Genomic DNA, 22,773 nt, shown 5'->3' with positions numbered 1-22,773 from the left:
TTTCTACACCTCATCATCTCAGATGGTTGAAATGTTTGGAGAGACTGATCCTTTTGTAAAAGGTTGACCATCCTTGCTTTAACTTTTCTGCAGAGATTGACATACAACTTCTTACTGTTTTCTTTAAAGGATTCTGAATCTATTATGAACAATTTTATGCGGCTAAAAATTTGTGAATACCAGATACTTGTACAGTTCCTGACAACAGTGTTAGGATTTTAACATTCTGGATTTCTCATATTAGGAAAAAAGCTTTATGCTTCTTAAAATGCTCAGTTAAAAATAATTGGAGAACTCTTTGGCTAATAGAAAGTGAGACTGTTCCTATGAGGATATTTGCATCAGTTGCAGTAACTGTGAAATCCCTGCACTGTTGCTTAGAATAGCTGTAAATCTTGGATGTATCCCAGGGAAGCCCACACAAAGGGCAAGTGAGAGAAAACCAAAAAATAACAGGGAAGTTTTCAGCCAGGTTTTTTTCCTTCTGTCCTGAAGTGATTTGGAAGTAACTCACTAGGGAAGTTTAGTTTTCTAAATCTTTGCTGCACTATTGCTTTTTGTTTTCCCCTGAAGCTTTTGTAAGACCTTTCGAAGAGCAGAAGCAAGAAAAGTAATAAATCTGAGAAAATGGATCAAATCAGAGTTTATCTTTTGTTGTTGTTTTTTTAAATACACAGTGACTGAAGGTACAATAGTGATTATTTTTTTTTAATTTCAACAGTTTTTGATGAGTGTATCAGCTGTACTAGGTCTGTTTTGCACATTGGAAGGAAAGATTTTTTTTAAATCTTACTTTTTTGAATTTTGTTCCAACACTTGCAAAATTTATTAGTGTATAATTGCAATTCTTAGTATTTAGTTACTTAAACTTTTGGGAGAGCTTAAACATTTTGGAATGTTTAAAGTCAAGCCTTTCCAGATTGGTGAAATTAAGAACTGAGGTCATTTAGCATCTAACTGTTACAATTTGAAAGTGAGAGGGAAAGGAAAACCAAAGCAAATAAACATCAACATATATTCCTAAAATTAATTCAGGCATGTGGTGTATTTTTATACATTTACCTGGCATTACATTTGGCTACTGCTAAAGAGTTGAAATCTCTGGATCATAAGTGAAAATATGTGTGTTCTTAGATGCTTTCTTATTTAGAAGTCACAAAACTCAGGTAAAACAATGTAGTTGGACAAGTTACAGCTGTATTTGGAATTCAGACACTTGGAAAAAAAGGGCTTGGCAGCATGAGAGATCAGTACTAACAGACACACATAAAGCTGTTCTGCAGAACATTTATGTATTGTTTACCCCGTATTACCTGGTCTTAATGTTTGCTTTTAATCCTTGACTTTCTGAAAGCAATTTTTCAAGAATACAGCAGACAGAACATTGTTGTCAAAGACACTGATAGGTGCATTGCACCTGGCTGCATTTTTCAGTTCTCTGGATTGTGATCTTGTGATTACATGCAAGACCATGAAAAATAATGGTTATGTGCAACGGATTAGGTTTGTTCAAGGACTTGTATAGCACAACAGCAGCCTATCATCTCAATGGGAATATGTTTGTCCTCCAGAGATTCAGAAGGCCCTGAAATACAGCTATTCTGTAGTTGTCAGTGCCCTGCCAATTTTTTTGCAGTTATGAGTTGGGCCACGATAGCCTCCAGATTGGAAGGTAATTAAATATTCTGAGTATATATATATATATATATATATTCTGTTGTGTCTAGGGATCTACTGTCAGCCCTTTTGGGGCATGGTATTGCTGAAGTGTGGTACGGTGACAAGAGGCCAGCCATGAGGTAGGTTCACCTTTGGACATGAGGTGTTTCAGTAGTAAAACCATCACAGTAAAATCATAGTTTCCAATGTAACTGTAGCCTCAGGGCCCTAAGGACAGTTGTCATGTACCTTCTACTTAGTATTCACATTCCTAGTTTTCCTTCATAGATTTCAGACAGATGAATGGAAGTAAGGTAGAGTGACTTCAGGTTTGCAATACTTGTTGGGTGCATTAAGTAGTAGAGATGGTCTTTGCTGTCTCCTTAAATCTTCCTCAACAACCTAACAGTATCACTTTCACCTTGTCCACTACAACTGACCAAATCTCACAGATTCCTCGGGGTTTGCATAGGCTGAGTTAGTATCTTGAAGGTACAGCCTAGACTTGTTTTTTTAATGCAGCAATTCTGCAGATCCCAGTGACAGCTGTTATTGTCCTCTAGCCTTAAAATCTGTGCATAAACCTGAGTGTCACCAACATATCCCTAACTTACAGTCATTTTCTTCTGACTAATATATTTAATAACATCTATATTTAGAACTTCCGTTGGCTTCCCATAGTACCCACTCTCAGGAAGTGTTCTTGGAGTTCGTGACAAATTCCTTGAGTAACCGAGACTCTCAGCTCATCTTAAAGAGACTCATTAGCTTCTGGGATCACAGTTAAGTCTACAAGATGTCATAGTTAATAGTAAAACATCGCTTTATGATGTTCTGTAATGTATTGTAATGCTTTTCCCTTACTGTTCTCCATCATTTTTATTTCCTAAATGTCAGCATTTCTGTTCTCTTCTAATTCTAAAAAAACCAAAAATCAGTCCTTAGTTAGACTCTTATCAAATCTTAATACTCTGGATGAAAAGTAGTGTTGGAATATAGGCAGAGCTTGCAGTATTTAAAATAAAATCACGTACTTGTCCCTTTGAGTGTTAAGAAGGTACAGAAGGAATTATGATGGATTTGCACATCTGCTGTTTTTTTGATAGCTGTACAACTTTGTGTCCAGAAAGGACCTGTTACAGTGAAAACTATGGCAGCAAAGGGAGAAGCCACACCAAGGCTGATGTTTTCAGTAGATTTGTGGTATGGGATAAAATACTGATGAAACAATACAAAGCAGTAACTTTGGAGACTGGTGTGTACCTTGAAGCTTTGTCCATAAAGAACAGTATATCTGTCTTTGTAATAGGAAACTTTCTGACCCTTACTGTGTTGCATTGGTAGTGTTTTGACAGCTAAAATAGGAGCAAAACCCATATTCCCTCAAAATATTAAAATCCACTGTCAGGTTATATAGTGATCCCATTTTAGTTTGGCTCTTTAGTGAAATGGTCACTGAAAAGTAGTTAGCAATTTGATTTCAGGCATTTTCATCTTTATGTTGCTTGGTTCAGAGGAGAAAAACCACAGTACCTGAAAGAATGCCCAGAAGACAGTGGTGAACTGTTGTAGAAATAGTTGCCTGATGTGCTTCATATATTAGCAGAATTAGTGATAGCAAAGATGGGCAGAACCTTTTTGCATTTCTTAAGTCAGCCTTGAAGTTAATTCTTTTGGTTTTGTGAAAGTAGAAAGAAAACAAAACCATAGTGTTTTATTCATAGTTGTTTTTTAGCGTAATATACATGCTGAAATAATTGGGGCTGACTTAAAGGAAAACAATTGCAAATATCTTTTACTTTGGCTCCTGTTGGTCCTTTTTCTCTTAGACTTTCTCCAAATGGCGGAAGTTGCTATATCGAAGGACTTCTTACTAAACAGAGTTGCGTAGCTTCTACAAATAGAAACTCCCTGGCTTGGTTTTTCATAATCTTTTATCTGTACTACTACTTTGTCCTGACTTGTTTGTGGAAAAGAGGTAAGTATAAGCTCCTGCATAGCTTTCATCAGCATAGTCTGACTTGGCAGTGTTCACCTGGAGGGTAGGCAGTAATTTTGCTGTGTTTTTCAGAAAGATACCCTTGTCAAATGGGAAAGAATCCATAATAGGCTCACAGGGAAAAGTTGTTTTAATGGAAATTTTAGTAGGTGCTTTAGAGCTGAATGCAGGACTGTTGGTGCTGAAAAGTTCATCTTAAATTTTGGCTGACTTGTAGAGTGGGGCTGGGAAATTACTCCTGTTGTAAAAAGCTTTGTATGTGGTTATTGGGTTTGGGTTTTTGTTTTGGGTTTTTTTTCCCCTCCCTTAATTCTAGCTCCTGAACACCACAACTTTCTTTATTAATGAAAGCACTATAGGAAGAATTTTGGTTCCAACTAAAGGCTGGAATCGTAGCCACAAGCAGTAATTCTTCACGCCCCTGGAAAACATGAGAAAGAAGTAATGAAAACTATTTTGCAACCTAATTGGCCTTGTATTTTAAATGGTTTGTACATTTCATCTCTGTGAGTAATATTTTGTCCAGTGGTTAGGCCTTTGTCGGGCCACAAACAGCACGTAGCAACAACGAAAGTACACTACTTGACTTGGTGGTGTTACCTCGTACAATGCTGACTAGCATCATATTCAGGATTCTTAACTGCGGTTTATATTCTACCACTAGGGACTGTTGTATCAGCTATGAGGCGTATGCTGTACCTGTAGGCTCTTCTTATTTATAGTCAGCTTTTGGTTTTGGTGGCTTCCTCCCGCCCCCGCCCCCCCCCCCCCCCCCCCCCAGCTTCAGTGCTACTAAGTGAATTAGGACTAATTGTGATTAAAGTTGTTTGGTCTTCCTAGCTCAGTGAGTCAAGTAGCTTCGTAGAGGCTTTTGACAGACATGTTCTGTGGGGACCTTGTCAGTCACATGACTCAATAAATACATGCATATGCAGTTCTTTTGATCTGCTTAAGTACATACAATTCAGAGAATAGTGAAGGCATTCTATTTACTGCACGTACATAGATGATTTATTTGTACAGCGTGTTTCAAGTACGCCTGAAGTTTCTTGTGTCTTGCTGGATGCATTGTGCCTAAATGCGCATGCTCTGCGTAATGTATGTACATGATTCCAACATAGATTCGTGCACTCATTCAGATCAGAAGAGACTTCAAGAGGTCTCCAGTCCATCCTTCTGCCCAAAGCAGGGTCATTCATAAGGTCAGACCAAGCAACTTAAGGTTTTTGTTTAGCTGTGTCTTGGAAAAGACCGAGGACAGAGATTCCACTGTGTTTCAGGGCGTCTGTTCCAATGCTTGATTATCCTCGTAGTGTATTTTTTCCCTTTATCTAATAAATATTTATAACTTCCCTGGTTTCAGTTGACATTGTTTTTCCCTCATGCGTCTTGGTGAAAAGCCTGGTTCTACCTTTTCAGTAATTTATTTTTAGATACTGGAAATTTGCTATTACGTGCTTCAGAGCTTTCTCCAGGCTGAACAATCGCAGTGTCTTTAGCCACTCCTCACAGGGCATGTGGTCCAGCTGCCAGATGTCATTGTGGCCTTTTCTCTTGCTTCAGTTGGCTGATGCTTCACACTGGGGATCCAAAAGTAGATCCAGTAGCCCAGATACCAGAGTGATGGATTGTGCTTGAAGCAGAACAGTTGCTTCCCTCAGTTCACTGGCTGTGCTTTTGTTGCCAAAGCCCAGGACACTGTTAGCTCTCATCGCTGCCAGGTGGGCTTCTGATTCATGTCTCGCCTCTCTTCAGGACCCCTCGGGTCATTTTCAGTGGAGCTGCTCACCAGTAAGTTAGTCTTCTGGCTGTGTTCTCATGTCAGCCCTATCTAAGTCACGCTGAATGGCAGCCTTCCAGTGTATCAGCTCCACCCCTAAGTCCAGTCATGTTTGCAGACTTATTGAATGTCCTGTACGCTCTGCCAGGTCACTGTTTAAGATATTAAGCAGGATAGGGTTCCTAACCTATCTGCTTGTAACCAGGTTATGAGCTGGTTGTGAACCATTAACAGTGACTGTTCAAGCCTTATGATAGAGATAGGGGGGTTTATCACCTAGGCTGTAACTTAGATCAGGTTAGGTAGAGAGATGCTGTGGGAGACATTGCTGAGACTTGCTAAAATCAAGGTAGATGATACTACTGAACATTTTATGACAAAAGGCAATCATATTGTTTAGGCATGATTGAACCTTGGTAAATCCATGCTGGTGATTTCCAGTCACCACCTTCTCCTTCATATGCCCAGAAATGACATCCAGGTGGGCGTATGTCTGAGCATACTGTGGGAGTAAACTAACAGACAAGGAAAGTAGGCTGGACTGTGATGCTTGCTTTGCCAGTGATCCCAGGCCTGGTAACCTGGTGTAATCCCTTTCCTGCTGTTCTCTTCTGGATGCCCAGTTGTTGTCCATCTGTAGGTGACTTGAGTGCATGCTGGTCACAGGATGGAGCACCTGCCATCTTGGGAATGTGGTGATAAATGAGTGACTTCATGTGACCAGGGGTTAACAAGCTTGCTATGAACAGGTTGTCACTGCTTGAGTGATTCTGGCTCCCTGTGTGTGAGGAAGTTGCCAGAAAGGAGGGAGGCAACAAAAGTAACAGTAAGTTTAATAATGATATTGGTTTGATCATTGTATCTGCTTACAGCCGGCGGGCTTTGTCTTGGGTTCTCTTTTGTATTGATTTAGGTCCATAATCTTGCCATTAGCTTGATAATCAGAAGAAATCCATATGTAGGTGTCGGTGAGAGGGCATGTGAGAAACTGGTTTTGGGTTTTTTTTTTGCGTTCTAATATGCATTTAAAGCTTTTTGGTTTTGGTGTTTTGGTGATTATTGGTTTTTTGATTGTTGTTGTTGCTAATAGGCACTTAAAGCTTCTCCAGTCATGTGGTGGCTTTTTTTTCTTCTAATCACCATTTTTGTATTCCCTTATTACTAATAATTTTTTAGGTGGTATTTGGAAAACACCAGCAACCCTCAAATGCAGTAAGACCCACAGTAAAACTGAGGCTTCTTGATTTACATGTAGTAAGAAGCAAACAATTTTAACCTGATTTTATGGTGCCTGAGTGCTTAAGTTCACAATGACTTACTGGGGAATTCAGTATTTCTCAGGTCTTGTAATTGGCACCACATGCCTTACTGTTTCAGACATTTAATTTTCTAACTTTTTCTGTTATTGATGAATTACTCTGTGTGTGGTTACTCTGTGTACTTAATCATGTATCAAAATGATTTTGTCATGTGATGATAGTTGTCCTTAGTTTCATGTAGTACAGAACTATACGTTATGTTTTAGGTATTTGTTTTTATTCACTGCATTATTATTTAGGATCTGGAAAACCTCTTGGGAGTAAGGTTATAAATAAACTTAGTGAAACATTTCTGCAGGGCCAGTAGCTGAACTGATTGTAAGAGTTTAATTCTACAGTTTAGAAATACTCTAGTAACAATGCTGTCAGCAGTGAACTAATCAGAAATACAGCTTTTAGAATATGTTTTGAATGGCATGTGTAATTGATGATTTTCCAGTAGTGTTTAATTACAGTAAGATTTTAGTAGCTCAGGAAAAAAATCATAATAGATTGCAAATTGTTAGTACTTTAACTCAGTCTTGCATGTACCCCAAAATCATACCGATGCTTTCTAAATTGAGACTGAGAAATGCATAGGGGAAAAAGTCAGATGCTAAGAGGTAAATAGAACCTCCATAGTAAGTTTTAGGTACGTAAGTTCTTTTATCTCTAAGTCTCTCATATTTTAGGAATCTTTTTTTATGCTTTAATTATTTGTGAAGTGTAAAATCACATTTTCCTTTTGTCCACTTCAGTAAATTAATCACTGCAAATAAAAGAAGAGCATGCAAATATGAGATTGGTAGAATATTACAGTTGAAGATGGGCAAATGATTAAAGATAAAAATATCTCATAATCAGCCAGCTCTTTACTTTAACCTGAGAGAAGACCCCAGCACTTTGGAAAGAGGAGGAATTAAATAATTTCGTACTCACTCAGGCAGTACAGCAATAATACTGGCACACATAAGCATGAAAGCTGGTTTTGCAGCACCTTCCTGATGCAAAACAATACGAATGTCTTCAGTGGGCTTGCTTGTATAAAAACAGACTGCCCAAATAAGTAAAATCAAATGAATGCAAGAAGATTTGAAGATGTTATTGTTTGTTGTCACACTGATTTTAAAAACATAATAAAGAGATAAAAAGGTTATTCTGCATATGTCTTTGTGGTATTGAATCAGCTTGTGATGATTTTTTTTATTGAGAGGGGCATTGACTTAGAGATTGTTGACTCAGTTCCAGCTTATGATTACATTTGGTTTATGTAAAAATTCTTCCTGTAGTGTCGGTTGAGTAAGTTGCCTGTCATTTACTGGTTTAAGCATTGTGCATATTCTCTATGTAAAGGTTGCTGCAGTTCAGGAATGTTTGAAGTTATTGTTATTTATATTTGGTTGGGAGCCCTGTGCTTTGAAGTTATTGAACAGATTTTAATCTTTGTTGTAAGTAAAACTGCCACTCTTAAGAGACCATATTTTTATAATAACTATTTATGATGTAGTGATCTGACTTTGCATAGAATACCAATTTTTATGAGGTCTGGTATCACTCAAGTTCCTGAAAATTAAGCTGTCATTAGATGGAACTGAAATATACACTTACATTTTCACTTCAGCCCTTGTCGTAAAGAACAAGACTAGCTCCTCATTGGAGAGATTCTTCTGATTGCTGTCCTAACAGAAATTTGTAACAAAGAGCCTGAGGTAGGCAAGTCACAAAAGTAGTACCAGTTCACATGAAACAGAAAATAAAAATTACTGTCAGGGGAAACTGGGGCAAGAAATTAGAGTTCAGACTGAACAGAATGCTGAGTAGCATTGCTATGGGACATACATAGCATGTTTCTGCCCAAGAGAGATTTCCTTCTGCTTGCAGTACTGTATTTATGAGATCACATAGTTTTTTTCATGCTTCCCTGCCCCAGCCTATCTCCTTTGTGAAAAATGATATATTCTGGATTGTGTTTGGGTATGGGCAAGCTGCAGGGTGCAAAGGGTAAGCAAGTGATGAGCAAGATGCTGGTATTGAAGGAGTGCTAGGACTTGAAATGAGTGAAATACTAATCAGTACCAAAATTATTAGTCTCCCTTGTTTCTGCTATGTTGTGATACCATTCTTTTATCAACCTGTGCATGTGCCATTACCGCTGGGCCTGATATCACTGTGTGTCTGATTCCATGCTTGTACCTTTTCCCCGTGTGGCGTTTCAGAGAGCATTTGTGGTACGCCTGCAAACCTTCTCCATTCTAGGAGACAGCCAACATACAGTGTAATTTTAAGTGCTTTAGGACTGGCTATTCATGTGATGTAGTTGGCAAGATAAGGGAAATCTATGTCCATTACTAGCTGAATTTAAAAGTGAATATAAGTGAAGTCTGATGTATCCAAACTGATTAAATGTTTACATGCAGCCATGATTAAAAAAACGCAGAAGAATTGTGTTGGTAGTTGCTTTTCGCTTTGCTTAACTTCAGTCATACAAGGTTTGCAGTGCTTTTAGTATGTTTTTAAACATCCTTGCCAGATACTATGAAGTCTGTGGTTTGGGGGTGTAGCTTTGTTTTTGATCAGAGTGTTTTTTTCTGAGTGCATTTTTTGTGCTTCAAGATAATAAATGGGGGAAACAATTTATTATATTTTTTTTTCCTAGCATTGCTGTATTTTTGTTTTGGACATTGACATTAATTTTGGCAGATGCTCAAATACCAAATTGGGAGTGGATTTACTAACAGATACTTACTTACAAGTGGTAATGCATTAGACTTATTGGATGCATTAAAAGAAGATAGTGATTAAAACTGTAGCAATAGCTTAGTAAGGGCAAGTTTGGTCATTCAGAATTGTTGTAAGGTTTTAAAATGCCACAGACTAATTATTAAGGACTACAGCTGGGCAGTGTTGGCATAAAGAAGGGATGCAACATCTCTGATAATAACCACTATCTTAGAACAGCTGGATTTCCACTAAAAAGAAGAGTTATAAAACAGTTAAAAGCTGTCAGTGTATCTTAATTGCTTGCAAACAGATTGTTCCTTTATAATCTCAATAAAAGCTGGTTTAAGATGCTACATTAAATGAAATGCACGTTGTTTTCACTCATAGATAACTCACGTTACCAGACTCAAAACCTCTCATTTATAGTATAATTTGTACTTTGAAAGTAATTTGCATCAATGACTGCACTTTTAGTGCTATGAGTTGTTGTTGCTTGAGAGTGCTACAGGTGAATTAAGTTGATAGTAACAGGTTGGGTAGAAGTATTGTTTGAGGTGAGAAAGTAAGGAATTCAGCCAAACCAGCAGCCCAGTATCTATTTTTTGAAAGGTTTTAACTCTGTTAAGGAGTGGGATGAGAGGCATGTTTATTAATTGAATCGATGATGTGGTGCACACGGAAGTTTGAAATGTCTGTTGCTGGAGAGTTTGTTGTATGCATGTGATACAAAGTTTCAGTCCTAGACTCTGGAACTCTGCATTTACTGCAGAGTCCTTGAGGAAGGGAGGGGATTTTATGGACTATTTTGAAACACAGTCTTGGAGGAAAGTAATGAAAAGACCAGTTGGTTTGTAAATGATTTGGGAAGTAGGGGTTAAAGTGACTTGAAGAGCCTTGTATAAAGAATCTAGTCTATCCTGTGCTGAGAATTAGATTTCTCAGATTATTACCCAATGTAGCCAACAAGCTGAGCAGAAGGCTCCTTAAAGTCAGTATCCATCCAAACACAGCATGTTCCCAGAGCTCCAGGGGGCAGAGGTGGGCTTTGTGTGTATCTCACAACCCTTTCCTGAAGGCAGGTGCCCACAAGCTTGCAGAAGAGCTGACTAGCCAAGACCCTAGTGTGCTGTGTTTGGGATGGAGGTTAGCTCCATTGCTTCCCCAAAGGCTTCAGACCTGCATTTCCCACTCCAAGAAGCAGGCTGCAAAGGTGGAGGCTATGGAGGGCAGGAGTGATGCTCCATTTCTTCAGTAGATGTGTGTCTGTGCAGGAGACTTACAGTTTTCCTGTACTTTATACTGATCACTTACAGGATAAAATGGATGAACAGGAATTCATCAGTGAGCTCAGAGTGGGGAATAAAGTCTATTTGTCCAGTATCCTACACCCCAGTGAAACCCAGCTGGCTAAAACTAGCACATTTTATTTTTGCTGTCTCCTTCCAGGGTGTCACTGTTCTTGTGATATTATTTTGTTTGGGGGTTTGATTATTTACCTTTCTTTAAAGTCAGCTGTCAGTATATGAACATGTTCAGCCAAAGACAGTCCCTCTCTGCTCCTCCCTACCCTGCAATGCTCCAGGTACACCATCTAGAAATGTGGATCGGAATATCCTCAGGCAGGAGTCCTCTGTGTCATTTGGGGCTCTTCTGCTGAACCACACCATTCATGCAGTCTCTGAAATACAGTGGTCAGACTTTTGGTTTCTGTCTTGAACATAGCTAGGTTTTCTACGCTCCTCTGTTTCTTCCAGAGCCCTGCTCTTCTGATGTTTAGAAACATTCTGACTTCAGCTTAGATTTATAAGTGGGCAACATGTATTTTCTCCTATTTGAACACTCATTCAGCTTTGCTTTACTTAGGCTTGACATGTCATGGGCTTTTAGTCTTATTCCTGTATAATAGGGCTGCTGTTACTCTCATCATCCTCGCATCTGTTGTAGTAAAAAATTCATGTTGTTAAATATGGCTGACCAGAGTTTTACCTTGTATTCAGCTGAAGTTATGCTAGTGGATTGTATGATGACATTAATTTTTCCCAATCTTGACTAGAAATATCCCTTCATGATACAACGTAGGTCGGTCAGCCTCTCTTTTCTTTAAATTTTCCCCTGCCAGATCACATTGGTGACTCATAGTTATCCTGTGATCAAGTCAGGCTGATCTTTCCCCTCAGTATCTTCTCAAACGATCCCTGGTTTCCCACATCCTGTATGAGTATGTTAATCACAAGCTTATTATCTAATGGTATGGATGACCTCCTACTATTGCTGTTTAAAGAAAGGCCGGGAGGGGGGTGTCACGGTGATTTCTGCTCTGTCTTGTGATAAGCCTGAGCCTGATGGTTAGCATTTTCTGTGTCTGAGAAAATCTGCTGAATTAAGACCTAGAATGGCAGAGGAATAACTTAATTGTATATTCATGGGGTTGTGGTGTAAAATCATGTGAAGCTGTCTGGCAGTGTCGTCGTGGCTGGAGTGTTATTTTGTATGACTGACGGCAGAATGTGAAGGCCATGAAGCACTGGTAAAATAGGAAAGGTGATGTCTGTTGTGGTTACAAACCCCAGCATTATGCAGTAGCTGAGAACAGGTTTTCAGAATTACTACTCTGGATTTAAGTTTCTAATCTCTGCCTAAGCTTCTCAAATGGGCCGTAAGTAATTTTTCACATACTGCCCTTAACTTATCTCCACCTTTGTTCTATATGTGTAATATGGGAGAAAGGTTTATCTCCTGCTGGTGTGATTTGTACACTTACGTTGCAAGACCTTTAGGGGAGCAACCTCTTTGCTGTCTTTGCATGCTGTCTGGAATGAACCACCCCCACCCCCCTTGGTTGAAGGCTGTGGACCCTGTAACAGTTTTAATGATAGTATTTGAAACATTTTCTTCTTTTAAAAATGTTCAGCTGACAGTAAAAGTAAAATAGTTTACAAATGCAACTTGTTCAAGAACAAGATGTTCTTGTGATGGGTGCTGTGAATATTATATATAAGTTTACTTTTAATCATATAGTGGATTTGAGGTATATTTTGGTAATCATCTTTGAAAGTGAGCACACTGCTGGTCTCCTTATTAAAACACTGTTTTCTTACTCTGTTATTTTGAGATGTTGCCAGATTTTGCTGTCTTTTTTTTTTTTTTTTCTTTTGTACACTGATGTAAGTGGTGAACTGCATTGGAAAACTGTGTTGGAGAAATGAGCGTTTGGCCTGTCACATTCTTTTGTCCTCCTTTCAACATGAAATAAAGTCTTGATTTTCTGTTTAATGAAAGGAGGGGAAATAATTGCCTTGTGTACATCTTGTACATTCTCATGTTCAAATAGAATTTTTTCCCTGGGTCTGTCATTGTTCTCTTCCATAGTAATTCAGTAATGACTGTTTCTACACTGTCTTTCTACATATCCTGGATAAAGGTTGGGGAAGCAACATTAGTGCATGAAATTTAGGATTTAGATAAATTGAGGCAATGTTCAAGTATGAGGCACAAGTACATGAAAGCATATTTGAAGAAGCACACAAGTACAATAATTGTATCAGGTGGTGTAAAGACTTAAGTAGTTTCTCATGCAGATTTCAGTGCCAGGGTTGCTGCTGTTACTCATTAATTATTTAAAATTCCAAGTGCAACAACTCACAGTTCAGTGACTGTAACCTTCTGAGCCTCTGACCTAAACAACTAAAGTGCAAAATACCTGGACTGAAATTCCATTTGAAAAGGACATAGATTTATTTGTTTCTCAGATATACCATTATCCTTAGCAAAAAGTAATTTTGCTTTCTCTGTTCAGAAGGGAAAGTAAACCATTGTATCATTGCCAGAGAAAATCCCAAATTAATGTATTAGTATCTGTGTTTCTGGATAGGCATTTATGAGCACAGAAAAATTACTTCTTTACAGCTCTGTAAATCACTTTGTTCGTAAACATTTTTATTGGTTTAGGAGCAGAGGACTTCACAAATCCTTACTTAAGCTTTATGAGGTGTCACTTGCAATTTGTGTAGCAGACCAAGCTGGAGAACTGTCTTGTTTGTGTTTATGGTAGTGGCCTATGATAATGGTAACCTGTTAGGAGGCTGTCACATGAACTTTGAACCTTGTTACATGTCATAAGCACACTCACAAACGAAAATGCTGAGGACTAAGTTTCAATCAAATTACTTGAAAAAATACTTTAAGAGCATAATCTCATGTGTGAACCACCAGGAAATCAAGCTAGTAAAAGAGATGGCAAAAGAAATGAAAAATACATTGCACAAAAAGTGAGAAATATAAATATATAGTGAAGGATGCTTTTTTTTCATGTCAGACAAGTAAGACTGAGGTTTGTGCCTCTTTGGCAGCGTGTTTATGGGAAGGGAGGGACATGACTTTACAGCAGTGGATTGAGCCAAGAGGGAGTCAACTTGGAGTGTGGTGAGAGTTGGACCCTTTCGTAATATCAATATTTATGCCAAATGTAAGAGAGGAGCATTTACAGGAAACCTGTCTCCTGATTGATATGTTTACAGTATAGATTATTTAAGAAGTCGGAACACAGAGAGAGAGAGAGAAAGGTTGGGCAGAGAAAGGCTTTTTTTCCTCTTTTCTTTTTTTTTTTTTTCCCAAAAAAAAAAAAGTTATTTAATTGAAAAGGATGTAGAGGTTCACTGTTTTCTCACAGCACAGTTAACCGTGTCTGGAGAAAGTGAATCATCTTCTTGTCCCATCTTCTCATATTCAACAGACTGACAGATAAGAGCCAGCATACAATGCCTTTGATCATGTGCGTTTAGAACTGCACGTGTCCATTTTGTCATCAGTCTCTATAGTGTGTTAATGAAATGCTGATCATCAAAGTGGCCGTGTTCACTGGGAAGCTTAGATGACCTGCCTCACTTTAAAAAGGAGATTATACCGTTCAGCATTCAGAGAGGACTTTTTCTAAGCAGAGAACAGAAAAAAAATGTGAGTCTTCAAATATATCTTGCTTTTATTCTCATGATATTTTTCTCATTTTTATGTGAAAACAGATGTTAGGTCTTATCTGATTTCAGACTACCTTGCTCTCAAAACCTGAAAGTCTCCAAATAACAAATAATTACACTTGTCTCTGGTTTCTTGATTGCTCTGTGCTTTTACTCCTCTGGTACTGATAACATTATTACTTTGGCCTGAAATTCTCTATAATTTCAATTTGAATCTCAATCTTTTTTCTTTTTAATTTAATGCTGTACTTGTATTATATACTCTTGTGTGCTGGTTTATCTTTTAAAAAAATATTTTAATGTTTAGGATGAGTGTGTACTTTTAGCTGTTGACTCATTGAGGCCAAGAGGTGAAGTCCACAGCTGTGGAGGTGTATTCCTAGAGGAAATACAGTACTTCAGGAGCAATGACAGTGGAAACTGATGGTCTTAGGAGTATGCTGCATATTTTTACAATATAGAGAATTGAGGTTAAGACGTGTCTCTCTTCTTAACTATTCTGTCTATATCTTTCTCTGCCCTTTTTTTATTAGAGAATCTATTTTACTGTGATGTCAAATGATTTTGTTTCTGGAGCACACAAGTATTGGGAAAAAATCACCAATGATTATGTATCTGATCCTTTTCAGAGGGCTGGGAAAAACTGTTCCTTGCTTCTAGGTTTTGTATGCCATGCAGACCTAAATAGTCCTCCAATATGAAAAAATATGAAAAAAAATTAAAAATCAGCCTGACTTGTGGTGTTTTGTGTAAAACAGTATATAGCAAATTAAATAAACCTGTTGATATTAGTGACTGAGATAAAAATAGACAAATCAATCTTAATTTTATAGGAGGGCAACATTTCCTTTTAGGTATAGGTTCAAGGGATGTGTGTGTTAGACATACCTGTGGTCCTCTCTGTTCCCTAAACTGGAAATAGCTGTAAGGCACAAGTATCTCAGCAAAGGCATGGAAGACATGCAAGGAAATCCAAGTTTTTTCAAGTCCCTGAGGTGTGAGTGCTGTGGCAGAAGTGCAACAGGCAGGAAGAATGGTGTGGCCAGGTGCTTGGATGTGCTGAGGGCATCTCTGCCTTGCCCCAGGTCTTTGGGATGGTACCCAGCTCCCCCATCAAATGCACTGGCCTCTCTTTTAAAGTGGAGGTGATTAAGAACACTTCCTTATGACCCTGCAGGTGGATTGACTTAGAGTTCTCAGGGCTCCACTAATAGTGTTTTGAAGACGAACAGTAAGCATGTGGCTAATGCCATTTGATTATAATTGTTGATTATTTGTGCTTATATAAGGGAGTATAGATATCAGTGTTTCCTAAGTGATATTAGGTGAGCATTTTTCTTGTTCATGGAGGGAAGCAGAAAAGTCCAGTTGAGAAATTTGTTTTAAAATTGTATCTTTTGTTTTTCTTAATGGGTGGCATGAGGCTGATGGTGTTCCATCAAGGAGTGTGGAGTTGATCGAAGGAAAAGAGAGAGAAACCCAAGCTACAAAAAAATAATATATAGTTTAGCAATTACATGATAATTGTTTTTACAGACTGTTGTCTATAATCAAGTTTGGACTATCCTTAGCTGTGGTGAGGTGAGATTCCTGAAAATCACGTGCTTATTTATTTTTTTTAAAAAAAAAAAAAGGCAACATCCTTCTTATTGGCAATAGATAGAGGGAAATTGTAATCAAAGCAGTTAAAAAAGATCTTAAACATCGGGTCCTGTCTGCTGTGCTTAACCCAATGGCAATTTTAGGAAATAGCTTGTAACAATGTACTTTCCGAGAACATATTCTGCCTTGGAGCCTTTTTCTTGTGTCATACTGTTTGCAGAAAATTGTAATGAAAATTAAATACTTTTGGTGTCCTTTACAATGGTGTGTGAGGTGTATGTAAATTATCGAGCAGCTGTGCTAGCACTGAGGACTAATTTCTCAGATAAGTAGTGTTTCAGAACTTGGCTTGTCTCTCAGAGGGGTGGTTTTCTAGGTCTGTGATCCTTGCTAAGGCACCTACAGTTGTCTGTAAACATGGAAATTGCTGTAATATCTACATAGGCCAGGAATGGCAGTACTGATATGCAAAATATATGCATGGTTAAATACACATATTGGTGCTAAATTCCTGGTGACTTCTCTGATTTAAAAATTATGGTCACCTCTGAAAGCTTGGCTTTGATTATTCATGATGGAAATATGTCTGGAATAATGTATTTTTCTTTCAGGAAGGGTTCCTCAGAGAATTATCTTTGTGGAAGTCAAAAATGAAATAAGGTTTGATCTAGCAAGGATCGCACACTTTCACGGGTAATAAAAAATTAAATCTGCATTAAATAATAATGAAATTTCTAAGAGATATAAGGCACTATATTTTATGAAATAATTTAACATTTGAGTTAAAATGGCAGGATTCCTAGGAAGACCTTTGCCCACGAGGCAGGTTACTTTTGTTACGTGGTTGCTCACATCTCTCTCTGAAGCATGTGACTATGGCTGCTGATGGAATTAGCTGCAGGGCAGTCACCTGTGCCCGCTGGAGGTTTTCTTTCTTGGTGCATTGGAGCACTAGGTTACCTCGATGATAGAATTCTGAAGAAACAGATGATGCATGCCCAGTGTCTCAATCTGTGTTGAAAGAAGGCTGAAGTGAAAGGCTTCCTTCCAATGATGTATGTCACACTGAGAGCCTAAAAAAAATTCTCTCAAAGGTTTCCATCTAGCTGACAGCCAGTGCAGGGCATTGTGTCAGCTTTCTTCCCAGGAAGCTACGTAACCTAGACCTGACACTAGTAAAAAAAAAAAAATCTTCTGCATGTCATTTTGCTGGGTAAGTTTGTAATTAAGGGTCTACATTAGAGAGCTACTAAAACTGGAGAGAAATTGCACATTTCTTAGAAATGATTACACTTTTTATTTTGTCTAATAAGATCTGACTATATTAGTAGAATTTAATACTTGAATAATAGTAGTCGTTAATGTAGCAGGAAGTTTTAAGTAAATTCCTCAAATACTTTTATATTCTATGGTTATCCTTCCCATGCATGAGTAAGGCTATGAGCACTTGCTAAACATATCTAGCATTGTAGCTCTGCACTATTATCCAGCATCAGTCTGCGGTGAATATGAATTCCTAGACAAGGTAATAATTATGTTCTGATACTTGTAAATATGTAAGCACTTGCATACCTTTATTATTATGTGTAGTTTGGTTGAGTCATAATTAAGTGTGTGGGAAGAGGTAAGATTGAGCCCTTATTTTACATAACTAAATTACTCTTCAAGGATCATCTCTAACAATCCATGTGCAGCAGCGTGTGATTTACATTGGGTAGTTTATGTATTTTAGTACAAAATAACCATTAGTTTTCAATAAAGGTGCTTCAGGTGCATTGGCTTACAGCCTTTTGTAACTCCTGAGTTACCGTTGGTGAGCTGTCACTGTAAATCAGCTCCTCTTGGGCTGAAGTTTGTCATTTGTAGTTAGCGTGTACAAAAGTTATAATGTTCTGTGAGATATTACAGGGGAAGGACACTCTTTAGAATCTGACAATTACAAGGAGTGAAGTTTTCTTAGGCTCCCATGAGTGAGTAAGAAAATGTAACCAGCAGGAAGTGATACCATTGCATTTCTTGGTATGCTCAAAAAGTTTAGAGAAGTGTTTCTCTGCCTTTTAGTGAAAATTATAATTTAAACTTCTCTATAGGACAGTGTATATATATGCAAAGATGATTAGAACCTCTTTTGTTAGCTATAAATATCCAATTAATTTCAACAGCAGACTAGAATGGGCTAAAAAAATGCTGATACATGTTTCTAAAAGGCTATTTTTAATCAACTGTTCAGATGAAGAGGAAAAAGTTACATGATCACAACATACGTGTATTTTTATAGGTATGTGATGTGTAGGACTGAGGTTTTGCATCCCTTTGTATATTTGTTTGGGTTCTATGTTTATCTTGTGTTTGGCAGACAGCAAGGAGAAGTTTCTCTCCTTGAGTAAGGCAGTGGCATTTCTGTAGTTGTTGCTAGTTGGAACGAGGCTTCCGTTTGCGAAGAAAGCAGGAAAGCAGCTTGGTCTAGGCTTCCATCAGGTTACCGTCTCGACTGACTCTGTAAGAAGGGAAATTGATGGGAGGAGACACTTTATTTCCCAAGGGATGTTCCCTGTGGTGATTTTGGAATTACTTGAAGCAGCCAGATAGCTGGAGTTATTTCTCTATCAGTCACTGATGGGGAAGTGCCTGGTTCTTGGCAGCAGAGCTGGTTCAGCTCGGTACGTGGTTGCGGCGTAGTGCTGAGGTGACTGGGTGACTCTGCTGGTGGTGTCTGCAGCAGCACTTCACAGCTTCCTGCCGTAATTCACTCACTTCACTCAAAAAACTTGCTAGTTTAAAGCTGAAATGTTTTCAACTTTTAGTCTTATTAAATCACTTTGCTTGCATAACCCGTTGTTTCCTGAGCTTCTCAGGTGGCTTTAATATGCTGAAACCCATTGGCTTGATGTGGAGATTTATAGGGGAGCTGGTGATGTACTCCGATTGCTTGCAGACCTGCATAGTATCCCCTTTCATTTTGTGACTCAAGTTTGTGTGCAAAATCTTTAATCTCACAGGATTTAGGAAACTTGCAGAGTTTCACCAGGAAAGTTTCAGGCAAATGCTGTTGTGGTCATAAGCTCAACCTTGTGCTCAGGCCTATTTTGGTAGCTCATTGTTAGATGTGATTCACGTTGGATTCAAAGAAGGTTACTGCATTTCGGCAGTGCTTCTGGTTTTGCATTGTTTTGGAGCTTCGTGACTTTTCTTGTGACTGTTTATCAGTGGTAAAGCATGTACAGGCTCCTCTGCCAACAAGAATGTTGATCACTTGACTGACATTTGTTAGTAAGTGCAGGAAGCTGCTTCTTCGCTTTATAAAGAGCTGCTTAGTCTGATAACCTGTATGTTATGAAGGTGACTAAAAAGAAAATACAAATCTTTTTCCAGCCCAGATTTTTTGAATAGTTGCCTGCAAGTTCCTACAAAGATCATGCAATGAGTAATCCCGTTGAAGTCAGTGACTCAACTTGTTGCATAAAGATTCATGCAGACAGAAACTGTGCAGCAGGGTCTCCTCAAGACAGTAAGAACCAGAATCAGTCTTCATCTTAACACTTCAGGATGCACTTGCACTTGCATCCTGAAGTGAAAATGACCCATGTGCTTTGTTTTTGACCAAGTAAGGCAGACTTCTGCATGAGGCTACAGTGAAAAATTACATCTTTTTGTTGCTGTAAATTGTTTTCATGTTTACAGACTTGTGTGTGTGTATGTTTTTGCTTCCTAATCAGATATCTACATAACAGCTGGCAGTATACATTTCCTTTCCTAATTAATTTCAAATTTTTTTAAAGCCTTTTTCCCCCAAAGGATTACTTGCAGTTTTCTCCATTCAATAGGTAGCATGAAGACTTCTGTGACTTCTAGGATACTGTTGCTACCCAGCTGGTTGTTTTTGTCCTTTTGGCTAAAAAGTACCTTTATCGCTGCATAAGGATTTTATAGCTGGTACCTATAGCTAACTAACTTTGAGTTTAAACATCTGTTCATTTATGCGTGAAAAAGATGAAGTAAAAGCTAGTTGTATTAGTGTTAGTTTCTGGACGTGAGGGAAGAATAAGAAGGGGTTGATCATGTGAATTTAGGCCGTGTGCTGTCCCTCTGACACATTCAAAACAATAACGAAAACAGAACTGCAGATTTACAGGCTTAATCAATGTGATTAGTTTTCAGCTTTTAAGTCTGTTCCTGTAGAGAAACATAAAACTCTCAAACCACACTCATACTTTGAATAGCATTGTGCATTTCCATTTCTTCAAGCCTTTTTCTTCTTTTTTTATTCCCTTCCATGTGTAATTTTTAGCATCTAGCTGAAGGAATTATGCACGTGGGAATTAGGAGTGTGTTGATTATTTAATACACTTCTCCTTTTGCTTGGTTTTTGTTTTGTTTGCTTACTTTGTGCAGGCTTTTGAGCAGAAAACTAGCCTTACCATTTTCAGGTATTTATGGTGTGGCAGCATGGAAGCTTTTACTGCTTTTCTTTTCTTTGGCCAACAAACTATTTTTAAATATTTTTCTGGCTTAGTTTCACATCATAGCTCATCTGCATCTGTTATATTTTTCTACCTTGGCATTGCAGGATTGGGACTCTGCTGTGATCAGTGTTTCAAGGGTACAGTGGTTGTTCCTGGAGCATTACTTCAAAGACAGCAGGGAGACTTGAGGCACGGGCAGGAGGACACTGATTAAGAGTTCTGATTTTGCAAGTCTTACCTTGGCTCCGTAATTTGTTTACTTAAATGTGTGTGTATTAGAGGTCAAATTTGAGAGCTAATCTTTCAATGAATGACTAGCAGAGTAATTCTTGGAACATTATGTCTGTATTCCACTGTAAGAAATGTCTACAATTTCTGCATTCCACTCTGTTATTCTTTATGTTGCAAAGTAGGTGATGAGAAGTGAGCTGCTGCTCATAATTTGTAGAGGAAAGGCCAGTTTGAGGTAGTCCAGCTTTGAAACCCAGTGTATATGAATTTATTTGCATTTTTCCTTGAAAATTTTCATAAACTCACAAAAATGTGAATTGGTTGTGCTGGTTTCACAATTTGAAAGGATGGATTTTTTTCCTTCAGTCTTCTATGCAGTAGATAGTGGCTGCTTAAAAAAAAGTAATGTGTTTCCAGTTTGCCAATTAACTTTGCCTTGAGTACATCTGCTGAGTTTGGATGGTTTTTAGTTTTTTCTTTGTGAAAGCTTCAATGTCAATATTCATAAGGAGTTATTTAATTGCATGTGGTGATATGTGGCACTTTGATTTTAGAGCGAATGGAGTTCAGTGACTGGTCAGATGGGCACTGCAGACACTGTCTCATTTGAAAATTTATCACTGAGGTAGGCAAAATAAATCTATCGGTCTCTCCAAAAGTTGCAGTAGAGATGGAGGACAAGATTGCTTTTGATAAAGTACACATTTCTGTAGTGGAAAGTCAGGAGGAATCAAAGTTTCTGTCTGTAGAGTCCTTTGGTACACAAATCAGCGTGTGTCGCTGGGGTTATAACTATTTGTATGTTCTGAGTGTAACTGGTTGATAGCCTGTTGTTGTACTTCATGCATTTTCTATCATAGCAAAGGTCTTTTCTCCCAAGACTTTTCATAAAGTTATGCTTAATTGAGCTAGCTTAGCCCTCTGATAGCAACAGCATTGTGCCAGGGTTTCTTATGCTAAGGTTTTATGGTATATACCTCTGTTTATTGCAGAGTAATGAAGTGTTACTGTTAGCACCAGAAACTGAACTTTATTCCTGAAAGTTCAATTCGTAATTCTGAGAGGAAAAAGTCCATTTGAAACTTCTTTTGCATGTACTTTATGATTTCAGGACTTTAAATGCTACCCTGCACTGCATTCAAATCGGCTGAAGGCAGCAGCTGCGTATAAAATCCTATACAAACACATGCTTCTATGGGAAGAAATATGTAGCAAAACCACAAGGGTACTCTAAAAGTTGAAATATGTGTTGTGGTTTAACCTACATAAGCTCTGTTAAAGGATGAGCCAGAAAATACAAAGAGTTGGCATTCCTTTCTTATGTGCTTGTCATGACAGTGTGGGCTGTAAAGAACATATCCATTCTCACCTCCACAGCAAATTGTTAGCAGTTTAGTTTGGTGCTTTTTTCAGTAATTGCTGTTTATATAATGGCAAATGTGAATCTGAAGGAACTTACTTGATCTTTTATGGAAATTTGTAGTTAAGATTATTTGATACATATTACACCATTTTGTTATTATGGAGATAATATCGGAAGACCCCCTACCTAATTTCTAATCTAGTCTTGTTTATGTGCAAATTTCACAATAAACACTTTATTCTACCTCCTCTGCTTATAGTGGTTGGTTTTTTTTAGAAGGAAAGCTTTTGGGTACTGCTTAGATTTGCAAATAAGACCAGATAAATATTTTTTTTAGGATCTTTCACAGGTCTTACCTTGGACTGTAAAAATGCTTATTGTATGAGAACAATCTCTTTATTCAGTGTCAGGTGAAAAATGAATTTGTATTTCAGTACAAATGTGTTGATTTCAAAATGTTCTTTTGGTTTTATCTTTTCAGAATTTGAAGTTCTGGTGATCCATCATGGGGAACCATGTAGGAAAAAGAGAACATAGCGCTGAAAAGTCAACCAAGGTAATTGTAGACAATTGAAGAGGCAAGGCCACTTCAGAAATGTGTATGTCATGAAATGAAATATATATATGTTTGTCGTACATTTGTGTGTTTACAAGATCACTTTCACCATTACTGTTCTGTAGTTG

The 22,773-nt window shown here is 38.0% G+C and overlaps 1 protein-coding gene across 4 annotated transcripts in view; it reads left to right on the top strand.

Moving 5' to 3' along the window:
- The window catches only part of MBP (myelin basic protein), a 120,139-nt gene that overhangs the window by 5,641 nt on the left and 91,725 nt on the right, over positions 1-22,773 (top strand). For all 4 annotated transcript variants that reach the window (XM_055799463.1, XM_055799464.1, XM_005240306.4 and 1 more), the window contains exon 2: positions 22,571-22,645. In XM_055799463.1, coding sequence (XP_055655438.1) covers positions 22,595-22,645 — 51 coding nt within the window. In that variant the 5' untranslated portion in view covers positions 22,571-22,594. The remainder of the gene's footprint in view (positions 1-22,570; positions 22,646-22,773) is intronic.

The sequence above is a fragment of the Falco peregrinus genome, chromosome 3 (assembly GCF_023634155.1).
Source record: "Falco peregrinus isolate bFalPer1 chromosome 3, bFalPer1.pri, whole genome shotgun sequence".
NCBI lineage: Eukaryota > Metazoa > Chordata > Aves > Falconiformes > Falconidae > Falco > Falco peregrinus.
Note: the sequence above shows the minus strand (reverse complement) of the source record. Positions and strands in the feature narration are given on the sequence as shown.